The sequence below is a fragment of the Cuculus canorus genome, chromosome 13, assembly GCF_017976375.1.
Source record: "Cuculus canorus isolate bCucCan1 chromosome 13, bCucCan1.pri, whole genome shotgun sequence".
Taxonomy (NCBI): Eukaryota; Metazoa; Chordata; class Aves; order Cuculiformes; family Cuculidae; genus Cuculus; species Cuculus canorus.
In genome coordinates this window covers 10622390-10650032 of record NC_071413.1, presented here as the reverse complement: position 1 = coordinate 10650032, position 27643 = coordinate 10622390, and the positions used below count along the sequence as shown (strand labels likewise).

The 27643-nt window shown below is 48.3% G+C and overlaps 1 protein-coding gene across 1 annotated transcript in view; it reads left to right on the top strand.

Annotated features, from left to right (window-relative positions):
* Nucleotides 1-309: 309 nt before the first annotated feature.
* The window catches only part of ATP6V0D1 (ATPase H+ transporting V0 subunit d1), a 34817-nt gene continuing 7483 nt past the window's right edge, over nucleotides 310-27643 (top strand). The window contains exons 1-3 of the mRNA XM_009571197.2: nucleotides 310-487; nucleotides 11592-11763; nucleotides 24438-24616. Coding sequence (XP_009569492.1) covers nucleotides 358-487; nucleotides 11592-11763; nucleotides 24438-24616 — 481 coding nt within the window. The 5' untranslated portion in view covers nucleotides 310-357. The remainder of the gene's footprint in view (nucleotides 488-11591; nucleotides 11764-24437; nucleotides 24617-27643) is intronic.

Sequence of the window (27643 nt, the reverse complement as noted above, 5' to 3'; positions counted from 1 at the left end):
AGTCGTGGCTGCCCCATCCCTGGAGATGCTCAAGGCTGGATGGGGCTTTGAGCAACTGGATCCAGTGGGAGGTGTCCCTGCCCATGGCAGGGGGCTTGGAACTGGGTGGGCTTTAAGGTCCCTTCCAACACAAACTATTCCATTACGGTTTGCACAGCACCGTACTGGTCTATACAGCAGCACACTGGGCCGTACTAGGCTGCACTCCGCCACACCAGCCCGTACAGGGCCATACTGGGCTGTGACTCCGCCCCCGCTGGAAGGGGCGGGGCCGTGTGCGGTCACGTGATCTGCGGACGGGATGTCAGGTGATAGTGGCAGGGGATCACGTGAGGCGCCGGCGCCGCCATCATCAGGATGGCGTCGTTCCCGGAGCTGTACTTTAACGTGGATAACGGGTACCTGGAGGGGCTGGTGCGCGGCTTTAAGGCGGGGGTGCTGCGGCAGGGCGACTACGTGAACCTGGTGCAGTGCGAGAGCCTCGAGGGTGAGTGCGGGGCGGCGGGGGCGCCGCGAGGAGAGAGCTCGGCCGGGTGGGAGCCCCTGAGGGGGCAGAGCCCTCAGCGGCGCTTTATGGGCGCTGGCTCCTGGTGGTCCTTTGGTCCCCCTCCTTCCATTCCACTTGGGCCGTCTGGGGCCTCATCCTCCATTCCCTCCTGAGCCCTCGGGTTCGTCTCCCTCCCCATTCCCTCTTGGGCTCTCTGGGTTTCCTCCTCCTCCTCCCCCATTTCCCTCTTGGGCCCTCTGGCTTTCCCCCCCTCGCCCCCCATTTCCCTCTTGGGCCCTCTGGCTTTCCCCCCCTCCCCCCCCCATTTCCCTCTTGGGCCCTCTGGCTTCCCAATCCCCCCCCGAGTTTCCCTCTTGGGCCGACTGAGTCCTGTGTCCGTGTCGTGTTTCCCCCCTCCCATTTCCCTCTTGAGCCCTCTGTCCCCTCCCCCCCGAGTTTCCCTCTTGAGCCCTCTGAGTCTCTCCCCTTCCCCCCTGGGCCTTTGGTTCCCCCTGCCGCTCCCCGCAAGCTCGGCTGACTCAGGTTCCCGGTCAGCCCGGCCCTGTAATTGCAACAGCCAGTGCAGCGCGTGAGGAAGCCTGAGTTCCCAGGACTTCAGGGTGGCCGCACAGCTGGAGCGTGTGTGTTGCACAATCCCACAATGGCTGGGGTTGGAAGGGATCTCCGGAGCTCATCCAGTCCAACCCCCTGCTAAAGTAGGGCCACCTGGAATAGGTGGCACAGGAACGCATCCAGGCTGTTTTGAATATTTCCAGAGGAGACTCCACACCTCCCTGGGCAGCCTTTTCCAGTGCACCATCACCCTCAGAGTGGAGAAGTTTTTCCTCATCTTTAAGCGGAACTTTCTCTGCTCCAGTTTCTGCCCACTGCCGCTTGTCCTGTCACTGGGCACCACTGAAGAGAGTCTGGCCCCATCCTCCTGACCCCCACCCTTTAGATATTTATAAGTATTGATTAGATCCCCTCTCAGCCTTTTCTTCTCTAGGCTGAACAGACCCAGGTTTCTCAGTCTCTCCTTGTAAGACAGATGCTCCGGTTCCCTCATCATCTCCAGGGCTTCCGCTGGGCTCTCTCCAATAGTTCCTTGTCTTTTTTTGAGCTAGAGAGCCTTGATCTGGACACGGGAGTGTACGTGGGGCCTTGCTAGGGCAGAGCAGAGGGAGAGGACAACCCACTCATCCTGCTGGCCACACTCTTCTTGCACCCCAGGATCCACTTGACCTTCTTGGCTATGAGGGTACATTGCTGGCTCATTTTCAACTTGTCGTGTCCTGTGGTTGTTGGGAGCCTGGTTGGTTTGTCAGGCTTTGCTGATGAGTCTTGTTTTGTGCTTTCACTTCCTAAATGGCAGGCAGCACAGGGAACCTTTTCAAGGCCAGAAGTAAGATTATTGGGGTAACTGATACCCAGGATCAGTTTTTGAGGAGATCAGGTTGTCTGGGGAAAGTACCTGCTTTTATTGAAGGATTGCAAGTGGAAGAAAAATGTTGCAGATCTTTGTAAATTCACCAGAGAATTACCCTTTGCATGTAGGCTTGAGTTCGCTTCTGAGGCTAATCCTGACTTCCAGCCATCATCTTTTTTTCTGTATAGGTGGGTACAAACCAGAAGAGCTGTGAAGATTTTGCTCTGTGGTACACATCGCTTATGGTCAGCTCATCATCTTAACTAGTTCTAAAGTGTTCCTCTGTATCAGTGACCTGCTTAAGAGTTTTCACTCATTTGTGTCCTGAACCTGGATCACAAAGATCATAACCAGGTGTCTATTGAAATTGGCTAGAAACGTGTATCCAGAGATGTCGGCTGTCTTGTTCAATAGAGCTAAAACTACTGAATTATTCTTTCTTCTGAAAATACTTGTAAGCATCAGTTTTATCTTGTTGATTGTTGCTGAGTGATTGAAATTAATATTGAATATCTAGAAGGATCCTCGGCCAGCAGAAGCCTGGGTGCAAGTGACCTGGAGCTGCTCATGCGAACGTTAAACAGCATAATGGGAACAGAATGCTGTGACGTGCTGGAGTCTCTACCTTAAAAACACCCAGGATGTTTTTACATAGTACAGAAGCCCCTTTTCAGTCAGATTTTTTTTTACAGCTCTTTTATCTCTGTTGTTCTCGCTGTGGAGCCCAGGGCTTGAAGGGAGGCAGTAGGAGGCATTCCTGCTCTTGTGCTGGTCACAAGTCTCAGCATGCCCTAAGCTGTCACTTCATCGCCTTTTCTGCACATAACTTCCTCTTTGGAGTTTTTCTGTATTTATAGCTTCTGTTTCTTTTCTCCTCTCCTTGCCTTCTGAACCAAGCTGTGTAAACGTAGCTCTCCGTTGGAGCAGTGTTTTCTGCATTTGGAGTAAGTCAGTTTGGAGTTCCCTTATGTTTGTCTTGGTGTGGTTACTATCCTGTCCCTGACAGCTCTCCGGTGGCGGCTGCTGCTGTGCTCCTCGTCAAGATTCATTCAGACCTTTAAGGCTGTTTTTAAGTTCACCACCAATGTCATTCTGCCTCCGTTTGTCTTTCTGTGCCCCTCTCTAGTTGTCATCTTGTAGAAGGATTTTTCTTCAAAGGAATGCTGCTCGTGATCAGTCATAGGTCTGTGGTCAGACCATCTATTTCCTCTGTCCTTTCAGTTCTGGTTTTCCCATTTCACTATCTGTTTTCTGTGCTTCACTGACATTTTAACATGTTCTTTCTCTCCCAGATGCTTGTCTGCACTAAATCCAAGCAGGGGTACTTTATTAGCAGCCAAAATAAGTGGTCAGGAATAAAACTCTCATGTGTTCCTCTCTTCCATTTCTGTTTGGTCTTCACTGCTGCCTCTTGTGTGTGAGCCTGGCTCTGTAATTACTCTCAGTCATAGAATGGATAATCACTTTCGCCATGGAGAACTGCTGAAGGACCAAGGCTGTTTAGGGGCAGGCCCTGGCAGTTGGGTATCTGGCTGGTCACTGGTATTGACATTGCTTGGAGGACATTGTGCTTCCAGGTGTGAAATCCTGCTCTATCTTTTGTGCTTGGATCCATCTGGAAGCACAAAGGAATTGACTTCTCTGCTTCAGGACTGCGGCTGACACATTAGTGCTGCTGGGAGGAGGAGATCATGCTTTTCTGTGTGATCCTCTGCTGTAGCTGCTTGTCTGATCATGAAGTAAGCAGATTTGAGCTCTCGCTTCTTGATGAGTCAGAAATAGAGCCAATTAGTCTTCCTGTGATCAGGCGGACTCCTGAGCTGGCTTTAAGAAGGGGCAGGAAAGCACGACCAGGACTGAGGGGAGGTCAAGAGCGCTGTTTTGGCTTAAACTTTGTCTTGAAACCCTCAGCAACAATACATTTAATCCCTTCTTTCAGCTCCCAAAGCCCTGGTGCTTTGGTTGTTTCCCAGCCTGAGGTATTTGTGTGCTGTTACACCTGTGCTGGATATCACTTGGAACCTGATCGCCCTTTTGTTGTAGCCAGTTCCTGCTTCTGACACAAGGTGTCAGTGAAGGACTTGGAGCTGCTTTCCCTGGCTTCAGTGATGTGCGAGTGGATCTGTTCTTCAGTGGAATCTGTCTTGAATAACCAAGCTTAGGAGTCACCCAGATTTCTGCTGTCAAAAGGATGGTGAGCTGTCTCCAACCTCTGAAAGCTGTGGTAGCCTGTTAGAGATCTGATATCACCTCTGGAGAATAAAAAGCTTTTGAAGCAGTTGGGCAGTGGTGCCACTTTGAAGAAGCAGAGTTCAGTCTGGGACTGGAATGCAGGTTTTTGGCAGGCTCTGCTGTTGCTCTGCAGTGCTCCGTGCTGCAAAAAGTATATGGAGCCTGGGAAGTGCCCAAAAACATCATCTTCGGAGACAGGAATTTCTTTACCTTCAAGCTGGTGTTCCTAAGCCTTCCTGTGGCTTCCACAGGAACAGTGTAAGAAACTGATTTCTTTCTGACCTGCCAATGTGATAAAGGTGGTTATGGTTTTCCAAAGGCTGTGTGTTTCCACCACCACGTCTCTGTGGTTGCTGGTGCTTTTGTCTGTGCAGTCGATTCAGCTGGAGATTTCCATACGGTATGAAAATAGTGTGTGGAGGGCTGGGATCTGTCCTGTCTTCAGCTTCAACTGTGTGTGGAACTAGTCTCATGCTCTTGCAGGTGTCTGTCGTGTTTTATTCATGCATCTCGGCCTCTAGTTTATCAGTCTGCTCTGGCCTTGTCCCATGAAAACTCTTGTTTTTTCAGTCCTTGTAACCCCAAAGTGTTGCTGTCATGTCATATCAGCTTGAGGAAGAGCAAAGTAACAAACCGGGCCCCAAAGAAGATATTTGGGAGGTGAAGGGTGACTAGGAGAAGCAGATATGTGTGATTCTTTTGGAAAGAAAGGCTTTCCAAGACTGTGTCTCTCTTTCTCTCTCCTCAGTTTTGTCCACAGGCTTCCATTTCTAGGATGCATGCAGTGAAATCAGAGAGCTTGAAGCAAGTAGGTCACGCTTGTCCTAGACTGTCTGGCTGCATGCCATCTGGAGGGTGCGGTGGTCTGCCTGAATGGTATCCTCACACATGCCGAGCCTTGGTTTTTGTCAGACTAATCTGTAGCAATGCGTAGTGACCACCTGCTCTCGATGCAGGGCTGGATGCTGTGGAATAAACCACGTCTGGACGGGTTGGCTGGTTGTTTCTGAGCTGTGAACAGTATTTCCAGGATTGCTCTGTGTAGCCCTCGCTGCCCAGGAATCAGCTCAGGAGTGGATTGCTAAAAGCTTGATGTCCTAAATGTTGTCTCGGTGTGGAGACCTCCCCTTCTCCCCGCCCTCTCCCCTTGCTGCATGCAGAGGAGAGGCGATATTGAATGTACTGGCCATCTGGTTGGGCCACTGCGGAGTGAAGCGTGTCTGTGTTCCTGCTGTCTAAGCACAAGACAGGTAGATGCACCGAAGCAAAGGCCTGCCTGAGCAGAGGTGTGGGCTCTTGGTCCAACAAATGGATGCTGGAAAGCATATCCTTTGGGTGCCAGGCTGAGTGCAGTGTGTGCTGTTGTTTTCATAGTCCCAAGGATCTTTTCTCCCCCAGATGCTGCCTCTGCTTTGTGGTATTAAGTACCCAGTGTTCTCTGTATCTCCTTTCACCTAGAGAAGAGCAGGAGAGGCTGTGCTACCCTCCTTCTCTCTCCTGTTTCATCACCATGGTCTGGGAATTTGGGCCCTGAAAGGCTGGAGCTGAGCTTCTCTTTCAGCTTAACAGTATGGGCAGTGTGCCCTCTCTTGTGTAGAGAAGTTGCACTGCCTCCAGAATTACAGGCTACCTCCAAGAGTGGTTTTGGCACCTTGGTCACTGGTGGAGCTCATGGTGTTCTCCTGGGTGTGGGGGAAACAGGACAGATCCTTTCCTGTTGTTCTGGTTTGAGCTAAAGTAGGATCAATTTTCTAACTTCAGTTAAGGCTCATTACTTAACTTCATTTTCTGAAAGTTAACTGCATGTTTTTCAGACAGCGTTTGTCTCCAACAGTGATCAAAAGGGGCATTGGTATGCAGAAAGGCCATTGCTTGTAGCTATTCCTATAGAAACCAAGGCCATCCTCGAGTTTGTGGAATGCTGTGAGTGAAAGGGGTGGAAAAGGGTCGCACCTGCACAGGAGGGGGACAGGGCAGGTGACCCAAAACTGACCAACAGAGTATTCCATCGCATATATATCATACTTGGGCTAAAACTGAGGGGTCACAAGGGCTGAGCTCTCTTCCTTGATGGCTGACATCTGATATGGGCCTTATCTTTCTTATCTTTCTTTTTGCCTGTGATCCTGGATCAATGCGTTCCTGCATCCAGTTTCTGAGTCCAGCTCCCTCCTGCTGTTGAGTCCAGCCTGGGATCTTTTCTCTGTGCTTGCTTTACAGCACCTGTGATGATGTACTCATGGAGGGGGTGGTTTTGTATATTTATATATATTTTGTTACTTTCTTACTAGTATTATTTTCTTTAGAGCTATTATTATTTCATTAAAGTTGTTTTAGTTTCTAAGCTACAAGTCTTTCTCATTTTCCTTTCTGTTTTCCTTGCGTAGAGCCAGGGAACCACAACTGCTTGCATTTAGCTGCCAGTCTGGCTGGGCCGGGGCTAAACGGTGAGCTGTGCAGCTCCTTTGCCATACAACCAGGCAAGGAGAGGTCACTTGATGGTCCTGAAGGGTGGCCATGCTTAGCTCCAGCTTGAACTCTGAGAATGGTTCGGTCCAAACCCTGAACTGAGTAGGCGTAGAAGCCAAGCCCTAACATAGCGGAGACCTTTTGAAAGCACAATGATGCTGCTGTCAGTCTCCTGACATGTAGGAGCCCTTTGTGAAAAGCTGACCCATGCTTGCTGGGACTGTGCAGGAGGCCTGTCCCTGTCCCAGAGAGCTTCATTTGTCAGAGGAGGTAGAGCATATGGGAATGGTGAGACTTGAGAAGAGACTGTTCCCGTCCTGTGAATGCTGGCTGCTCATGCAGCAGCAGAGCAGTATCTGCAAGGCTGTCCTGCTAATCTCAGTGCTTTGTCCTGTGCCCTCCAGTGTGACCCCTTGCTGTGGCTGCCTAATCAGCTGTCCTGTTAAAATAAGCTCAAGGAAAACGTTGTTTATTGGAAGAAAGGTGGCACTTCCACAGCCTGCTAGATCGTGGTGGCAAACACTGTGGTGCCCGACTTCCTGCAGGGTTCAGCAGAGGCTCTCTTTGCTGTTTATTCTGGCCTCCTGTCCTGGACAGAAATCTGCTTCATAGTTTCTCCTAGCTCAGCTTCAAACAGCAGCTGAGGTCAGCTTCTCCGCGCTGGTGCAGCTTCAGACCTTGTTTGGGTCCTGCCTCTTGTGAGAAGATGATGGTGTCTGGGTTTCCTGGCAAGTACCGCTCTACAGCCTGTCGCTGCTTTTGTCCTGTTGTTTTCCCTCTGCTGATGGTTTCTGCAGTGTGAGACTGCTTTCTGTTTCTCTCAGCTTCCAAATGGTTTGTTGCCTCTCCCTTTAGCTGCGGCACTAGGTGCCTGGTTGACGTCCTGTGTGCTGGAATCTGAGGTTAAAGCCGTGACTTAACACGGTTGGTCTGCTTTTAGGGGAGGGGGACAGGGTGCGTAGAGGTGAAGCTTACCTTGCAGGCAGACTAGGAGGGGTTACCTCGCCTTTTGGAAGGATCAGGAGTGTCGGCTCGTTGGAGGGCTCCGAAGGAAACAAGAGCTGAGCTCTGAGGGGAGTGAGTTCAGCCCCAGGAAGGGCTGGGCTAGACACACAGGATGCTGTTTGATGCTGAGGACATCTGGGACAGAGGTGAAGAGCTAGATGTGGGGAAAGGGTCAAAGAAGACACTTCTGTGTCCAGATGTGACCCAGAGGAATTTTCTGCTTGACAGCAAAGGAGAGGTAGTGTGGCACTGCTGGTGGTGTGCAACCACAGAAGAGGTCTTAAATGCTGCGGGGAATTAAGGGTGTCTGGGTGCTTCTCAGGTGAAGTTTCAGAGAATTGATTTCAGGAGTGCCTGAGGTGGCTATAAAGAGACCCAACAGACCACAATTTGCCAAATGGTAGTGACTGCAGTCTTCTGAAGGGAGATGAGGGTGATGAGGTGATGAGGCTGATCTACAGACTATCCCTGAGCTGCTTTACTGCCTCAGGCCTGGGAGATGACAGATGATACTGTAATTCTTACGTATGCAGTGATGGCCCCGGGGGCTTCGGGGTGAGATATTGGGATTACAGCAGATAATTGTGTGAAAACATCAGTTCAGCTTGGAAGTTAGGAAAGCTGATGCCAGGCCTGTGTGCGTGAGGACAAGCATTAAGAAAATGTCATCTGAAATGTTGAGGAGTGTTGGCACAGTGCAACATTGATTGAAGTTTCAGTAGTGTTTAGGCCTCATGCACAGCTGCATGAAAACCAGCGGGCCTGGTCCAGGAGCTGAGAGGAGGTGGCTGTAAGTACACATCGTGATCTCGGGTGCTACTTTGCTTGAGTATTCAGCAGGAAAAGCTGTTGTTCTGATAAGCTGTTGTGTTCTTGCACAAGGCAGCTTTCAGGTAACTGTGACCTGGCCATAATTTACCAGCTTTTGTGAGGGAGGAGAGAGAACAAAAGTGTTGTGGCGCTTTTGGTACTCACTTGCCAAATGTTGGCTCAGTCTGTTTTTTGAAGTGTTTGAATTGCTTTGAAAAGTGCCGAAGCAGGCAAATATGCTTTTCAAAAGCAATCACTGGGTTGGGGCCATGTGCTGCTGTTAGCCAGTATCTGGAGAAGCTCATTGGGAGTGGCTGACTCGAGGTGCAGGTCACTCTCCCCTTTAGGAGGCAGCTGCGGAAGAGGCACAGCAAAAGACTCACAGCCAGTGTCTTGTCGACATGCAGCGTGTGGGATCTCTGGCAGCCGCCCCTGCCGAGGTGCTGTTATTGCTGCCAGAGGCCAACTGCAGCCCCATCTGAACTTGTGTTAGGAAATAAGAACTTGGGCTTTTGGAGAGCTTGGGGCTTGCTCAGCAGTGGGTCCGCTTTATTAGTCACTGTGCTACTCGGACAGCTCTTTTGGCAGAGGATTTGCAAAACCACAGGGTTAGCCTGTTCTTGACTGAGAAGCCTGACATGGGAATAGTCATATTAAAAACTCCCAGAGCCCCTTGGCTGAGGCTCTGTGACTGGCCCAGTGGCTGGAGGAGGACAGGCTCGCGTAAGGCACTGCTACTCTGTGGGATGCATTGAGTCAGGGTTTGTAAATCTGATCCAATTTTTGAAAAAATATGTTCTGTCTTCTTGGATGACAAGAGATTCAGAAGAGTTTAGTTCTTGCAGTTTGTGGTTGGCCTTCCCTGTGAAAAATAACTCCAAGTGTTATATAAACATGGCCCTTATTCCAGTTGCAACATAATGTTGTACTGGCTCTTGTGCTGTAGAGTTGGGGAGGCAACCCCCTTGTCGAGCAGGACAAAATGCTCCAGCCAAGCAGTTCAGGGGAACTTGCTCAGAGCTGTTGAGGGAAAGGCTGCGAGGCACAGTGTGCAGCTTGTGTGACTCCCCTATAAATGCAATGCACCTCCAACCTCCTGGAAGCAAACTTTGCTTTTTATGTCACTGGATCTCTACCATCAAGTGACCCAATAGCAAGGCAGTTTCTTGAAGCCTCAAAAATAAGAGCAGACTTGCAGGTCATGACACCAAAAGGGAGCTTTCAAAAATCAAGTAATTGTGAAACGGAGGGGTGAGAACTCTTTGCAGGGTGCTTCCTGTGAGCTGGGCTTTTTGCAGCATTTGGGAACTGATTCCTGTTAATATCAGTCTGATGGAGGCTGCATGGAGGTGAGGGGCATTCTGAGTTCTGGCGTGATCTGGTGTTTGATTTTGTGGCAAAGTTCATGGTGAAAACTCTGTTGTCTGAGTTATCCAGACACTGTTTTCCCAGCTTGGAAGTATGAGTGGAAGTTCATAGTGTTTTGTTAGAATAAATCCCAGCTGTTTAGCTGCAGCGCAGTCTGGGGAACAGAGGTCTAGGTTAAGTTTCTGCTTTGCTTCAGCAGTGACTGCTGTTATTGGTCAAGTAGCTTTCTGCTGCATCTGGGATTTCTTACTAAGAGTAAGAGCACCACCAAACACACCTGTGAACCGCTGGGAAACGTGACAGAAACTGAGCACTTTTCAAGTCTCTGGCCATTTTTCTCTCGCTGTCTCTTTCCTGTGAGACCTTTCAGTTACAAAGATGTTACCACTGCCAAGTGCTGGGTCAAAACCATCTTTGCTAGATCCAGAGTAGTTAAAGGCAGCTTGGAAGCCATTTGACCCTTCCATCCTTTGAGGTCAGGATGGTATCACACTGTACGGTACAGTTTGGATGCTCTCCAGCTCATGCCTGAGCCTGGGTGTAATGTGGAAAGATCAAACTCCTCAAGCTAGGCTGAGTCCTTGCTCTGACCTCGATGCTGTGGATGCTTGTGCTATAAATGCTGAGGACTGGTATAGTTCAGTGGAAGGGAAAGGCAGCCTCAGTGCTCCTGCTTAAAAGAACCCAAGGGGAAATGGCTTTTTTCGTGTTTTCTCTGGACAGTGTGTTCACATCTGGTTTAACTAAACTCTTCCTGCTACTCTCCTTTCCTCATAAAGGTCTTGAATCCCTGGGAGGGTGCTTGCCTTACTGGCCCTCTGAGGTGAGGCTGAAGAGAGATGAACATTATGTACCAGTGCAACTAGTAGAGAACTTTGGGGAATAGGATTATATGACGTTCCTCAGTTCTGGATTCAGTTTTTCCAAAGAGACGCGTAAATGCTTTTGGCTCAAATAGGGCTTTTATCTTGACAGAGCTCAGCATGTTGTGGTTGCTCGCTGGCTAGGACTGCAGCTTGGTTGGGCAGCTGACCTGCAGCAAGGGTAACAGAGGAAACAAAGGTTTCCTGTACTTGAAACTGGAGGAGGGGAAGGCTTCTTGAGCACATTCCTCCATCCTGGGCAGGGGTTGCCTACCATATGAGATGGATTTAAATGGCCTTCCTCTTCACTAGCCCCCCTCTACCTATTAATGCTCGACTTCTCTTTACCAGTGTGATCGGTTGGACTGACTTGATAATGTAATACTTAGCTGCTTTATAAATTCAGGGTTGTTCTTTTTATCTTTTTTGGCTTTGAAAGATTTTCTGATGCTTCCACATCCCTAATATCTGAGGAAACTTGCTTGTGGATGCAGCTAGGTTCTTGATCGTGATTGCCTCAGAGAAGCATGTTACCAGAGCCTGTTTGGCTACAGGAAGTGTTCAAGTTGTTTCTTTTTTTCCTAGATTTCTAGCAAATACTTCCTAGAAAATCATCAGCTTCCACCTTGATCAGCACGGTGGGCAGCTGGCAGAGGTGTGTGCTCAGTGACACAGGTAGTGTTGCAGTTTCCTCTTAAGATGGGGCAAGGCTGGTGTGTTGATACACCGATCTTTTCCTGCATTTGGGCTGTCCTTGATAAAACTAAGCACAAATATAAGTGTATGATTTAACGCATAGTTTTTTTCTAGGTGAACTATCGGAGAAGGGAATGACTGGCGAAGTGCTGAGCAACAGCTTTCTTGAGTACGCTCAAAAAAAACTCCAAACCAGCACAAACCCTGTAGGGTGGAATCATCCTTTCTTTTTCAGACTTGAAACTGCACCTCCAGAGCACAGACTATGGGAACTTTCTGGCCAATGAAGCCTCCCCGCTCACCGTATCTGTCATAGATGACAAGCTGAAGGAGAAGATGGTGGTGGAGTTCCGTCACATGAGGAACCATGCATATGAGCCCCTAGCAAGTTTTCTGGACTTCATCACGTGAGTACCAGCTGTTCACAAGCAGCATTTGACATGTTAGTGTTCCATTAGACTTGAGGGCTCTCCAAGCAGCTTTCCACACAGCCCTGTAGCTACTGTGTTCTCTGCATCTTGAATGAAACTCTTTTGGTTGTATCTGGAGGTCTCAAACCAGCACTACAGTATCACTACGTGGCTAAAGGCTTCTGCTGCCAGGGTGTGTACACTTATACACTTCATTCACACAGCTGTTTAGCTGCCCTACAGGTTTATGGAAATGTTTAAATCTCTATGGAAGTATCACAGTAGTCACCAACGGTCTCTTTTTAGCTGCTGTCATATCTGTTTAAAGGCAATAGCTTGGACAGGACACATATCTTGCAGACTTTAAAACTTTGCTGTTCTTGTAACAGTCTCACTTTGAAACCTGGTGTGTGGAAAAGATGAACTGAAAGGTCTCGTACCATGCCTGCCCTGATTACACACTGCATGACTTGGTAGGAGGGCTGTGAATGGTTGTGGAAATGCAGTTTCCTTTTCCACCAGTCCTGTTGACCTTTATCCAGTGACCACATCCAGCTTGAGTTGTGCAGAAGACATCAAACATCCCATATAAGCAGCCAGGCTCGTTCTTGCCAGCGGTTTGAATAACTGAGCTTTAAAACTGTTTTCCCCTCAACTTGATTTAACTTTGATCTTGTTCTGCTTCTGCCTCTGAGTTCTCTGTAGCAAAACACAATTCTGTGCAGATATTTGTATCTCTTGCCTTCCGCGTAATCTCTTCTTGAATATATTGGTCCCATTCACACAGGATGTTTCTTCCCTGAGTTATCTTCACTCTCATCTCACCCTCTCTCATCTCAAACCACAAGGTTTGCTTTAATGACAGTGTCTGCTGTGCTGCCTAGAGGAAGGCAGAAGATGAATTGGGAGAGAAGCTGTTTTCCTATGTGAAGCATCTCCACTCTGTTGCAGTTTTTTGCACATGGAGCCCAAGCGTTTAGTGGTGTTTTGGTGTGGTTCTGCTGCACTGATCACGGTGGTGGAGTACTGATGAAATAGAGAAAGTGTTGCCAGCTTCAGCTGGTCCAAGATGGGAGTCACTAGTAGCATATTGGAAGCTGGAATAACTTCTAATGACACTACAGACAAGTTAAAACAGAAGAATGAGGGCAGTGAAACACAAGGAGTTTGGAGAGGGTGCTGGTTTTGCCTGATGAGTCTAAATTATCTTCTGTTGATAATCTTAACGTTATTTAGCGACAGGGCTAGTAGAAAAGAGGATAGACTAGGTGTGACTTGTTGGGCTGCCTTTCAGGCTGTGTTTTGTTCCCTGAAACTGCTCCTTGGGTTGTAGAAGGTCTTGGTTTGGGGCAGGGGGCAGAAGGGATTTGGGGGATTATTGCCCTGCTGACAGTGTGAAGCTTTCCACTTGTGTTGCAAGTAGCTGGAGTGGAGAAGGCTCTGTTCAGAGGCAGGCAGCACCTACTCATACCAGTTCCCTTTTTGTAACCCAGGCTCGTGTGGGCAGCATCACAGAGATGGTCGGCTGAAGGATGTTGGCAGTGCTGGGCATGTTGTGCCTGTGGAGGTGGCAGAGGTGCTGTGTCATCCTGCCTGTGCTGCTTGATCTTCCGCTCTGGCTGGGCAAACAAATAGGTGTGATGGTGTGATTCATCTTTGGTTTTTGAACACTACTGTTTCCCACTCCTTTCTTTTAGGGTAGTTAATGAAACTTGAGCAGGAAATGGTAAAGACCGCTCCTGGTAAGACAGCTTGGGGCAAGCGAGGCACCAGGTGGTCAGAAGAAGAAACTACTCAGCTGAATGTGTCCATGTGCTAAACTTTACAGGCTAAATTGAAATAGAAAATGGTAGAAAGATATGGAAACTTTTAGCAGGGCTGGCTTCTGCAGGAGGAAGGCTTGAGTTCATGGGACTCTAGAGAGGCATTGGGCTGTAAACAGAGATTTTTAAAACTGAGTGGGTTTGTAGGAGGTGTGTCTGGCTTAAAATGGAAGTGTTTTGTAGCGTGTCCAGTTCAGCTCTGAAACTCACTGCTGCTGGATGCCTTTGTATGTGCTTACACTTTTGACCTTCTTCGAAATGCTGGATAACACAAGTCAGGCCCATCGGGGCCCGTTAGTTGTATGGGTACCATCTGAGTGAGAGTGGCTGGGGTTTGGTGTGGCTGGTGTTTGGCGGTGGATGGAGCGCTTAAACAGCAGCCAAGCTTTCTGCTTCATGCATGTCCTGCTGGACTCGGGGGTGCTTTTGAGTTGATCTACGGGTGACTGGTGTGCTCTCCAGAGTTGTTTGTTTTTGGAGGGTGCTCAGATCTTGAGCCGGGGCACAGTGAGAGGATTTGGAGAGCTGTCTGATCTTGGGAGCAGCTGTAATTCCTGTTCCCTTCACTTGCTCCTGGGGCCAACCTGCCAGAAGCCACGTCGTTTGTCCCCACGTGGGATTATGCGGTGTCATTTCTGTTGCCTCTTCGAAGTGGTCCATGAACCAGGTGAGGGCGTGGGAAGGCAACGGAGCGAGGGGATGGATGGCTGTGAGGCGCGGGAGGAGCTGCGTTCCCAGAGTGCTCTCCATGCCCGCTCCCGGGAGGTGGCGCTCCAGCCCCGCGGCTGCCGGTCCCCGTGGGCACCGAGGGCTGTGGGCAGCAGTTACCCTGTCCCCTGGGCTTCAGGGAAAGCACGGGGCTTAAAAGCACACGAACGAAAGTGATCCAACAACGCAGCTAGGCAGCAACCCCAGAGCAAGATCTGCGTTCCCCAAGTCTCTTGTTACCACTGATTTTTGTCCTGTTGTGCTTCTCTCCTGGCACCGTGCTGCCTCTTTCCTGGCTCCAGTCCTCTCCAGGAACTCTTCTGTGGCAAGTGTTCCGTTGTTAGTACCAAAATATTGAGGAAGTTGGCAGATTTCCCTTTTGTTTTTTCAAGTGGTGGCTGTAGTTGGTGGCCTCCGCTACCTCTGCGTATGGTTGCAAGGAAAAGCTCAACCTGTTATAAGCCTGCCACAGTCACTCTGAAACACGTGTTAGCTCTGCATCTTGCTAGGCAGCTCCTTGCTGGAAGACTGCTGGTACTTCCCTGTTTTTTTCAGCTGACCATAGTAGATTCTGACTGATAGGCACAAGTTGCCTGTTAATTGCTGCTCCAAGACAAACAATTGACTGTTTGGCTGAGGGAATGCAGCGATGTTCTGTAGGGCAGTGACAAACAGGTATTAAGTGTACTTGAAACAGCAAAACCCACTTCCTGAATTCAACAAGCACATATTGACTTGTGGGATGGAAGTGAGTTTTAGGTTCTTCTCAGTGATGTGCTGCCCTGCCTTTCTGTAAAGCCTTTGTTCTTTGTGTTAGCCTGGTGCGATGCCGTGTCCTGTATCTTCTTCCTTCCAGTGTTCCTGTATACAGTTTAGATATAGTTTTTTATCTGTGGTTCATAGTGTTGCTCCTGACTCTAAGCCTGCTGTAGCCTGACCCGATTGTCAGCTTTTGTATTTTTCTAGGAGAGGGAAGCAAGCTGGTGGGCAGGGAAGGGTTTGGTCTTGTGCACAGGTCAGAGAGCTGCTGGTAACTCTGTTGGTAACTGACTCCACTGTAGGAATGAGGTCTGACAGGGAGATGATTCTAAATGCATTTTCCAAACCCATGATCGAGCCCATCGTCAGAGGACAGACTAGGTCTTCTGTCTTTACCTTGCCAGTCTGTTGTGCCTGGGAACCAGGTCTTTTTGCCCTCAGGATGCAGCTGGGAACTTGGCTTTTGGTATGCTTTTGTGGTCACAAGATGTTTTTGATGAGGCTGCATGTACCTTTTCCCCTTGTACATGCCTTTTCTTAGTTGACTCTTCCCTTTATTACCTTCTCCCTGACCCAGTCCTCTCTGCCTCTCCCCTGCACTGGATAGATCTAGTTTATGCTGCATGACTTTGAGTTCAAATTCAATCTTGCAGCAGTGGTTTTTCTGGAGCCTAATTGTTTCAATTGCTATTTGAGCTGAAGAGCAGTAATCCTGTTCTCTGGAGTAGGAAGTTGTCTGTCTTTATTCTAACCATGCTGGAGTGTGCATCCTGGCATAACTGTAGAGGTTACAAAATATGACTGCATCCTTTTGAAGTCTGTTCTTGAAAAAGGAAAAGAACTCCAAATGCTGTATATTAGACACTTGCAGTTTGAGTGAATGCAACAATCTGAAGGAGCTTTCCCAATGCTGCTGCGCTTAAAAGTGCGCTGTACTGTTTTCAGTTAGTTGTTGACTTCTTGGTGGCAGTGGGATAGGGAAGCAAAAATTTACCGTAGTGGCTGGAGATCCTGCAATAAAAGGTTTATGAGCATTTTCTGGCAGCAATAGTTTTGGCAGAGAAGCACAGGTTTCTGACAAACAGCTTCCCTGTTTGTAGGGAGTACAAAGTTGAACTGATAAGCCAGGTTCTTGGAGGGATTATGCAATACTCAAAATAAGAGGGCATGTAACTAATGGTCTGGAAATGATCACAGACTTGCATCCTGTGGGTGATAGCATCAGAACTGCATCTGTTCTCCTCTACCTAAAGGATACAGATCTCGTACCAGTTTCCCAGAACAAGCGTCTATGAAAATGGTCTGGGTTGCATGCCTAATTGGAATTCATCTTTGAAAATACTGTGACTGCTGGTGTTCTCATCAGAAAGGAGATCTTTGAAAGGTGGATTTCACTGTGTGTTATGTTGAGGAGATGCTTTTTTCCCCCCTAGTCCTCTAGTGCCTGGAGAACATTTCGTTTATCAGCCTGCTGACTGGTGCTGTTCATCTCTTGGAAGGTGTTAGCATAGTGCCTAGCAAGCACAGCAAGCCACGGTAATGACTGGAAAAGCTAGCAAGCTGTTGTGGGTGGCAGTAAAGATGCAGCAAAATTCTACTGAAGAGCTCCAGATGTAGCACTCTGTTTCACTAAGAAAGATAAATCTTTAATGAAACCCTGCAGCCCTGAGAAGGGGCTCTAATGTGCAAGCTGTGTGTGATCAGGTCAGAGTGCCTTGCCTCTGGATAACAACCCTGTCCAAGCTATTTCATCCAGAGGCAGTGTGTGGGCTTAACCATCTTCTGGGACTTTGTATAAAGCTGAATCCCTCTGCCAATTCTGCAGCTCACAGGAACAGACCCTCCACTTCTCTCATGTTCCTTCTCACAATCTTTCCCTCTGCAGGCTGAGCAGCCTGTCTGAGCATAAAGTAAGGAGGGAAGGAGTACGTTAGGAGTTTATTGGTGCTCCTCTGATTAACTTGTGTGGCTGAAACTTTTCTGGAGAACAACTATGTACAGTGCCTTCAGTTGGATGAATGTTCTCTTCTGTCCCCATGTAGTGTGCTTTTCTCCCTTTCTCAAGGTCTTCTGGTATTAGACCTTAGCAGCCTTCATTTTCCTTTTACTTTTCTATTGATTTGCCTCACCCAATGCTCTAGGCTGGCAGGTTCAGCCCAGAGAAGGCCTGGAGGCCAAGGACGTTGCTTTAGAAGACGTCTTGAGGTTGTCTTGGGTCCTAGTCCCCTGCTCCAGATGCATCTGTGTCCTACTTTGATGTCTAAGAAGATACTTAGAGTTTTATGTAAATACTACAAAGTACAGCAATATTTAGAGGACAAGAAAAATCTTGTGTCTATCTTACATGGTTTACTGCATGTCAAGTTGGGTGATGATTCTTCTTGTCTTCTGCTGGCAAGACATCTGTATGCACTGTGATGTTCTGCGTGTTATCTAGGCCCAAACCACACATTCACTGAGAATCGGGTAAGGCATTTAGGCAATTGAAATCACTCAGCTTTCTTAGCTACTTCAGGCAGTTTGAGGGACAGTGAGTTTGCACAGCACAGCCTTTAATGTGATTTTATATCCTTAGAGCATTTGTTTGTTGTTTTTTTTTTCCCCAGTGCTTTACGTGTAAGGAAGGTAAGAGGACAGTATGCAAGTTCAGCTTTTGCAGCTGCTCTGTGTCAGAGCAGCACGATTTGATGTTTCGGGTCAATATTTAAAACTTAATTAGTGTTGAAGTCTGCTCAGCACAGCGCAGGGTGCCAGGACTCAGCCTTGCATACCAGCCTAGTGTCTCTCAAGCTTTGAGGCATCAAGTTTAAGCAACCAGAGACTCTTGCATGAGGCTGTGAAGTTTTCAAAACATTCTCTGGTGTTTCAAGAGGTTTGTATGCATCTAGAACACAGTGTCGTAGTCATAAAGTCTCAAAATGAAAAGTACTTTGTCTGGCTTTTTTCTCCTTAGCCTTTAGTGCAGCTAACACTGCATGACTGCTTATAAGATACCGGATGATACCACTGGAAAACTGAGGTCAGTGTCCCAAGAGACCTAGATTCACTGGAAGATGGTAAAAATCATGCAGCTAAATATAGATTAATGCTGAGAACGTTCCTGGATACTAGGATTTGAAAGACTGCCACAGCCTCTCTAGTACTGTGAAGCTGTGAGTCTTTGCTGTGAAATGGTCTTGTTGATCGAAGTTTAGCAGAGTACCTACTTGTTGGCTGAATGCCCTTGAGTTGTGGTGGCAACCATGAAATTCTCAGCTTTCTCTTTGGCAGGTCCATGAACCGCTTGGGTGTGGGTTTTATTGGTGTAACTCTAGGAAAGACAGTGTGCAAAGATAGGAAGAGATCGGCACACTTGGAGTGGAAACCATCACACACTGCCTCTACTCTTGCTGCTCCCTTGACTGCCTAAGCATCAGCTACAGATGAGGGGTAAAACTGTTCCTGGCATGAAGTTGCCGATATGACATGTTCTAGTCTGAGCTGAAAAAGTGATTTATAGTTTTGATTCAGTTCATGTGCCTTCTGTTACTTGAACAAACCTCAGTGAAACACTAAGAGCTTCCTGATGTGCAGCGTCCTCTTCCTTTTCTTTTGACAGCTATATGATTATTTAGTAATGACCTCACACATTCAAGCATCTCTACTGTGGGCACTGTTCTTGGTGTCAGCTACTGCTCTCTTGTGCTTTGAAGTCTCTGTGTTGCTTTGCCCCATGGCTGCTTATATTCAGAGCTTGAGAGAGGAGTGACAAGTGGCTCTGCATGCCAGCGCCTTTGCTCAGGCCTCAAACCCCATGGGCTACAGAGATGGGTCTTTGTACTTCTGCACAAACCCAAGGAAACAGCAGTACAGCCACCTCTAAACATATTCCTTAGGTTACTTCCTTCCAGCCCCAGAGTACAAGAACTGGATGAGCTGCAAGCAGGAAGCACTAGATGTTAAAGTGATTGTAGTCAAAACAACTTCATCATTCAAAGCTGTCTCTGGAATTCATGCTGAGTTCAGAGCGCGGCTCTGATCCTGCTGGAGATTTCTTTTTTTCATCCCAAAATAAACACATGCTTCTGCAGTAATCGAAGTAACTGCCCAATGCAGTCCCATAGTTACTTTTGCCTCGCTAGCGTCAGCCTGGATTAAAGTCTAATGCTGGTTTGGGACAGCACTAAAGTTACCTGAGCAATGTAATACCATAACCCATCTCGCCAAACCCCCAACCCGCAGCCCAGTTCTCCCCTGCTATGCACTCTGCACCAATCCACTGTTTGTGGTGGTTGGTGTTGACATGGAGGGCTGTCTTTGTGACCCCTTGCAGAGCAGCTGTTAAAGCTGCAGTTTGGCAAGGCTTTCAGGGGATCCTGGAGAAACACAGGTCATGCCATGTTCCGTCATTAGTCATGCTTTGTGACCACTTGCAGTGTTGTTTACAGTTTCTTTAGTGTCTTGGAGCAGAAAGTAATAACAAGCCAACCTATCTGCTGTGGGACCGTGACTTGTTAGATTAGATTAGTAAGTGCGGGAGAGAGAAGCCCTAACTGTCTTGGGGTCACTGCCTTGCAGGGCTGTGACTCAATGCATCCAGGCCAAGCTGTAAATGCCCCGTGTGAAAAGCTTTCATCTTATGTGCTCCCCTGCTAAAAAGCCTTTTCCGATATTCAGTGGGCCATTGCTATATTTTCTTGTGTGTCTCATTTGTCAGTGGCTGTACTTATGTAACTCCAAAAGTAGGAAAACATGCATTGCTGAAGTACCTGTGCACAGCTTTTGCATATGTGCTTTCCTTCTCCTTGATTCTGCTTGATAGCTCTCCGTGGATGACTATCCCAGAAGATAGTTTCTGAGGCCTGGCTGCTCTGGTTTCTTGCAGAGGTGTCTGCTGTGCCAGTCCAACACCATACCTTCCAAAACCATCAGAGGGTGTGATGTCTTTGACCTGCTGCTGCTCGAACATTGGTCGCACAGCACACACACACACTTTGGCCTCTCTAGTCATGTTCTCTACACTGGACATTTCTAAGGCTCAGCTTGACGCGGTTCTGGGCCATCTCATTTGAACTATGTATTACATAAAAGACTGGACCAGAAGATCTCTGAGGTCCCTTCTAACCTGGCATTCTGTGATCTTACCCTGGCTTTGCTATGTGTCACCCAGGGTATATTGTGCTGAACTGTTTTTTGCTGGAGGAGCAAAGAAACTGACCCCAGTTGGCTTGGACTTCAGGAAGCTGTAAGGCAACATCTCTCTCCTGCTGTGGATCATATTTCTATGCTTGCTGACACTTTTCTGTCCTTTAATAAAAAATTCTGCTCTTGCATGAGATGTCACTGATACTTCTCAGTATCATCTAAAATTGTATTTCTGTGAATGTGAATTTCTGGAATACACCACACCTCACTCCAGTGGGTGAGAGGAAGAGCAAGGCAGGGCATAACTGTGCATGTGAAACTCTGACTCAACATCCATTCTTGTTGCGTCCATCTCCCTGTGTGGCCAGGTAGCAGCTCAAAGCAGGAGTGCAAAGCGTGCTCTTGCCCAGCGGAGTTTTGCTGTGCTCTTCATGGAGGCAAGATTGGGAGCTTGAAATCAGGTGCTGTTTTACCACTTCTTTAAAGCCCTGCCACCCTGTGCCACTGGCTGTAGCTTATGTAGAGACTCTGTGTGTTGCTTTCTCCTCTGAACTCCTGCTAAATGCTCCCAGTGAGCTAGTACAGAGGCTCATCCTCACTAAGGAGTTTGTCAGTCCTACTTGTCTCCAGTCTCCTACTAAAGCATCCTTGTGTCCCAATCTCTTATCCTTGCCAAGTGGCCTGCAGTGAGACTCCATGGTTTTGCAAGTGACCAACTGCTCCTATTTGCTGATGTGTTCTGAGGTCTGATCTTATTAGCTGCACTGAGAGCTAGTGAAGGTTAAAATGCCCTTGGAGGGGTCTGAGCATGCATGAACTGTGAACCATTTGAAGCTGGTCAGAACCTAATAGGAGGCAGGGAGCATGATGACAAAAGCCAAATACTCTATTAAACAAGTAGTTGGAGGTTCTGAGGAAAACTGTTGCTGCTGTAATAAATCTTTTGGGCCTAGGGGGAAATGCCAGCGTAGCCAGGACCTCTGGTATGGTCTTGGCACAGCTGTGCTAATGGAGGCAGATGTGTTCTTATTGGGACCTGGCACAGGAAGACAAGTGTTTCCCTTTCCGCAGATGAGGAGAGGCTTTTCCAGCTGCCCTGGCACAAGAAGATTTGCCACACAGTCATGATTGACTGAGCCATGGCTGTTCGTACTGGGATGAAGCAGTGCCTGAACGTGAATAAGCGTGGTCTGGGCTTGCTTGATGGAAATCAGAACTATCAGAGAGGGTTATATGGTGGTGCTGGTGTCTGCCTGGCCTCGGCAGGCATGAGAAGGCCTTTGTCCCGCTGCAGTTCTCTTGTTATCCTAAAGGTTTGAAATGCTGTTGCAGTAGAAAATTAAATGAGAAATTTCACCTCTGTCTTGCTTATGGTAACTCCTCTTCCTTCAGTGGTGGATCCTTCTCTGACAGCAAGATTTAAATAGCCTCGATGAGCAAAGTACTCTTTCGACAAGTTGCTGTTTAGCCTTTGGTCTATAGGCTGCATTTCCCTAGACTTCCCTGAAGGACACAAGCAAGTTGAGGGATATAAGTGACATGAGAAGAGCCATGCTTTGCACTCTGGCAGTGGAAGCTGGCTGGATTGTCTTTCCTGAGACCATCAGTCTGAAAGCAGGAGTTCGTCACGTGTGGAAGGGATCAGACTTGGGCTGCTCTCCCCAAACCTGGCTGTGGCTTTCATGCTGAGCTGCACTGGGAGGGCATGGATGAGGTTGATGTGACTGCAGTAAGCCAGGAGCTAAGCTACTCTGAAGACCTGCAAACAGAAGGGGCTCCATTGCAGCATTGCTGTTCCTTCATTGCAGGCTGAGTTGAAGAAATGGAGTTGGTTTGGTCCTGTGTTGTTGTCTTGCTTTGGTGAGAGTATTCCCGTGTATGGTCTTTCCTGAAAGCTACTGCTCTGCACTAAGCAAACTTCCATGTGTTTGGAGGCAGATGGTGGAGCTGGGAAATGATCTGCTGTGTCCTTGGTCTGGCATACCTCATGGAGATGCATCTGTGTAAGGGTGCAGATGCTTGTATTTACCGTGAACCACCTGCTCACTGTGAGGAACTTACCCTCCGTTCTCGTTCTCGTAAACAGGCCCTTCTTGCTGTCCTGGAGATTGCTATCATCTCCATGGTGAGAGTCACACAAACAGAAGGGAGGATAACAACACTGCAGATTAAAGGGCAAAAGGAAGTTTCCTGGTGCATGAAGCTTGTGCTGATTGCCCTGGTTCTAGATTGAATGTCCCTCAAAAAGTAGACTGCAAACACAGAAAGGCTCTCTGCAAAATTAGTTGAGCCAGGAGGTGTGTTACCCAGCCCTGCAGTGTGGAGGAAAAAGCAGCACCTGTCTGAGGAACTAAGGTGTGGATTTCTTTGTGGATGTGGCCTTTGAGCGTATTTGAGAGGCAGTAAGCTCATCTAATAAAAACTGCCGAAATCTGCCTTTAACTGGCTCGGCTTGCCTACCCTTGACGTGTTTCAAAGGGAAAAAGGGTTGCACCATGTCCTTCCTGCACGCTTGGAAATACAAAGACCAGCAGAATCCCAGTGCCTGACAAATGTGTGCAGAGCCTTGCTGTCCCTGCCCATGCCCGAATCCCAGTGTGCTTGCCTTAAGCTCCCTTTCTTCAGTACACAAGTACACATGGGAAGCCTGAACCTCAGCAGAACTCCAGCTCCAGTTGTGCACAGTTCCTTCTGCTGTTCTAGTTCAGGCCTGATCCCATTGGTTTTGGAGCAGCTCCTGTCAAGGAGCATCTTCAGGTCTTTTCCATCATCTAACTTTTTAGAGTTAGAGCTCTAGCAGTGAGAGCAAGGGAGTGTAAAATCCCAAATACCCTGCTTTCCCAGCATCTGTGCCCCTTCCCTGTGCTGCTAAGGGACATTTGCAGAGGCATCTTCCTCTAACTGAACAAAAAGCCTCATCTCGCTTGTTGTTTTTCAGCTTGGTTGTCTTATGGCTCAGCTGGTCATGAAGGTGCATAGAGCACCATTACTGTTCTTGCTGGGGACACTTCCTCTCAACTGCTTGTACCATGCTGCCTTGGACCATCTGCTTGGAGAAGGCCACCACCCTTTCCTTGTATTCCCAGTCTCCGGGCCAGCTGTGCCTCCCTTCTCTGGCTGGACTGGGAAAACTGTGAGGTGATCTTTCCCCGCTACTTGGCACTGGTGGAGGCCTCATCTGGAATGTTGTGCGCAGTTCTGGTTCCTCTGTGCAAGAGAAACATGGACATAGTGGAGAGAAGGGCCACAAAGAGCTTGTGTTGGTGGAACTTGTGCTGAGTGCTGTGGTTCCAGATTGAATGCCCCATTACTGCGGTGCCAAAGACTGAATTTACTAATCCTGTGTAATGTAAGCTGAGAACTTGGCTAGGGATGCCATGGTATGGGCTAATGCAAAAGAGTGCGTGGCTTTTGATGGCAGAGGTGTGAAAACCTTGTGTGTAGTTTTATGAGAGTGTGAATGAAGATTGTGCCAAAGCTGCCAACCCTGTTGTTTTTGGAAGGGAGTGAGGCTGCAGAAACGTGACCCTTTCTCCCTAGCCTTGGCAAGATGGAGCAGTGCTGCTGGCGATGAAGCTGAGCTCGAGTCAGGCTGTCTGCAGATTCCCCTTTGCTGCTGTCTCATCATGCACGCTTTTGCACGTGCAGAGCATGGCAATGCGGGGAGAGCAGTGGGGATACTGGAAAGACAACTGTTCCCAGCTACCTTGTGGGGGAATGTGGGGAAACTGGAGCCAGGCTCCTCTTGGAGGTGTGTGGGGTTAGGATAGAAGGCAGTAGACAGATGGCCACAAGGGAAATTCTGAGTAGCTGTTAGGAAAAGAACTTGGTTGTGAGCGTGATCAGACACTTGATCAGAGCCCCAGGGAGGATGAGAGATATGCAGTCTTGCAAATAATTCAGAATTCATCTGGACAAAGCCCATAGCAGCTGGAGCTGAATGTGCTTAGAGCAGGACAATGGGCCAGAGACCTCCAGAAGTCCCTTCCAATCTAATACTCTTCAGTGGTAGGTAGGAGATGCTCAGGTGGTGTGGTTCAGCTGTAGCATAAATCACAGCCTGGGCCTATGTTTGACTCCCTTTTCCTAGGCTGGCATAGTGTGGAGATGTTAAGGAGGTACCTTACTAGTTCGTCATGGGAAGGGTCCCTCTTTCTGGAGGTGTTTTCAGGGACTGAAGATGTCTACCTCTTTGGTGCTGGGTGCTCGTTCTTGTAGTATTTGTGTTGTGATCGGCTTCCTCTTGCGATCTTCCAGGTACAGCTACATGATTGACAACGTCATTCTGCTGATCACTGGTACTCTGCACCAGCGTTCAATCTCCGAACTGGTGCCCAAGTGCCATCCTCTGGGAAGTTTCGAGCAGATGGAAGCCGTGAACATTGCTCAGACGCCTGCAGAGCTCTACAATGCAATCCTGGTAGACACTCCCCTGGGTAAGTGGAACCTTTCAAAATGCCTCTCAGCTCTGTGCAGAGCAGATGTCCCTTTCTCCTTCAGTCTCACTGGGTCTAGCTAAGTTGAAGTTGTGCTCCAGGAAGACAAAGTGGTTGGTAATCTACAGCTGTGGCTCTACTGCCTGTGGTGACTAGGCTTGAGTTCAGGTTTATGCCTGTCCTGTGCCAGTTTTTCCTGTGAGAGACCAGCTGACTCTCTGTATGCTTCGACAAACATCCAAACCAGCACACTATTAGTGCAGAGTACTGGAGAATTGGATTTGTGTGAGCCAGGCCTTGAGCTGTCATGGCAGTGCAGCTCTCACTGGATCTGATTTGCTGCGTATATCCATTTATCAGCTCTTCTGGGAACTGTCACCTGAAATGAGGGAGAAAGGAGAAAGTGTGAGAGGTCTTGGGCAATGCGATCTTTGTAATTGTCACGGGACACGTGGTATGTGTTCTTCCCTAGAGAAGGGCTATGTGTCTTCTGCTGGAACGAGTCACTCAGTTTCCAGCTCTTTCAGTTTGACCCATCAGGCAATTTCTTGTAGGCAAGTTTTGTAGATAGTTACAGAGTTCTGCACATGCCCATTCTTGTTCCAAGACTGATAAAATGAGCTCTAGATCAAGGAGAGCTCTTTACATACCAAAAAACCCCCTACCAGCAACGGTACTGTGGGAAACCTCTCCAAAAGCCCTTTAAAGATTGTTAGCAGGATCCTGCACTGGGTTATACTGTCTCAGGGCTACAAGCCTGGACCAGAAGGTGCATGACACTACACCTAACTGTCTTATCAAGAGATAAGATATGATTTTTAAAGATAAAAGGTGTAGAAGGTGGTTCTCGAGAAACTAGGGAAGATTTTGCAGTAGTAGGAGGGTTAGACACAGGAAACTTTCTAGGTTAGCATCCAAGGTACGCCTGAGTCAGTGACTAATCATTCTTTTGCTAGAAAAAAAACCCCACTTTAAATCATCATATTGTCTTTGGTAGAAGTAGTTGTTTCTGAAACTTCTGCAAATGCTCTGTGTAATAATGGGGCAAATTACTTATAATGGAAAAATGATCTGCCAGGTAGAGCCTAGAGCCCAGCAAGGGGGGGGAAACATGTCTAGATCTGGGTTGCAAGGCAGGGCAGCAATGCAGCAGGAGAACTGAGGCTCTATGTGCAGCTGGGTTGAGCCTGCTGTGGGATAATGTGTGGGAAGGAAATCCTCCTCACGAGTAAGCGGGAACTTTCACTTCTTGTGAATAAGCTAGAACGAAGTATTTCAAAGGGATTAGTTCTCAGAGACCTCAAGACTTCCATCTGTGTATTGAGTGAAAATGCCCTGTTACGGTGGCCAGGTGGCTCTGGAGAACATGGTTAGCAGTTGCAGGTCTTTGCCTCTTGCATTCATGCATTTGTGCGTGAGTGAGCTTTGCCTTCTTCTGCCCTGACTAGGCTGAGGAGGTCCTCAGCGCTTTTCCCTGGCCATGTCCTTGAGGCTGTGTACCATCTAGTGTGGCATTTCTTCAGCAGGAGAACATGGGCAGTAGCTGTGTTGCCTAAACAAGCAGGCATGCAGGCTCCAGTTGTTTAACTTGCACTCTTTCCAGTGACCACACGCAAAGAAACAGCAGCTCTATCTCCTAAAAGTACTTGAGTAGCTATGTGGCTTGGTAGGAATGCCTAACCCCAAATGGCTCCCATAGGTTAGCAGGGCAAAATAAGACTTGCTGTTAGCCTAATTTGGGATATTGGAGGGCCAAGAACTGAAATAGCTCTGTTCTCATTCCTCTGCTACTCTAAAGTAGCCACTGCTTAGCTATCTAGGCTGGCCAGCGGGTCCTGCAGTGAAAACCAGTCCTGGCACACTCTGTTTACATTTTTGCCAGCTGTAGGGAGCAGCGCTTGTCCAGCTACGTGGCATCAGTCTCTGATGTTGTTGCAAAGAAACCTCTGGAGGGGTTAGCCCGCGTTCAGGACTCTAAACCCATGGTGTGGCTGCTGTCCGTGCCAAGGAGCTCATGCTATAAAAGTTGTACATGCCAGAGGTGTTAGCCTGCGTCATACCTGGTTTGTCACACAAAGCAGAGCACCAGCCAGTTTTCGGGTGCATGCAGTGTCCTTTACCCACAGCTGGACTGCATAAGCTGAGAAAGATCATATTTCTCTTTGTAGCAAATTCAGCAAAATTGGTTGCTGAGTGAGAGTTGAAGAAGTCATAAAAGTCCTGTCAGTGGGTTCTGTTGTGCTCTTGCTAACAAGTAAGTGGTACAACAGCCTGTGGTACAACAACATCTTTATCTGCAGCTTGTAGTACCCTGTGCCAGGTCTGAAATATGTGTTCTCTCGATGGCAACAACTTCTCCGGCTCCCTCCCAGAGCTACTCTGGCAAAGTACTTAAGGCCAAGCTTCCTACCCAAATACACTAGTACATTCTGTCTCCTGTTGCTCACCTCAGCTGGAGAAATCAAAGGCCTTGGAAGAAGTGGAAAATGGGACTGATAGGCCTGCCCAGGGCAAACAGCTCCTGACTCCAGCCATGGAGAGTCATGGGCTGTAGGAGCTGAGGCCTCCTTAATCCAACTAAGATATTGGAGGATGAGGGAGAAGCACAGTGCTACCTTCCTCAGGACTCGCTAGCTGCTGTCTCGCAGATGTTTAAGCACTGCTGCCAGGCTGTAGCAGGCCATTCGGAAGCTGTCTGAGTGCCTTGGGAACCTGCGCCTCCGAGTGCGTGCATCTGGGAACAGTTTGGGTTTTGTTTATTTTTAAATGCACGTGCTCTGGCATTGATGCTGGGGGCTAGAGCTGAGAATCTCTGCTGGGGATAGGCTGGTGTGAGAGCCCCAAAAATCCTTGTGGTCTGGGGAGCCCTGGTGGAGCTGGAGGTTTTGAGTCATGGCAGTTTGGTGACTCCTGAAGATAACGGCCAGACCTAGGAGGGACAAGCTCAACATAGTGTGTGCTTCTGCCTGGTATTGTTGAGGACTCTGGAAAGTTCTGGGCATGGGTTTGGTTAGGGCGATGCTAACT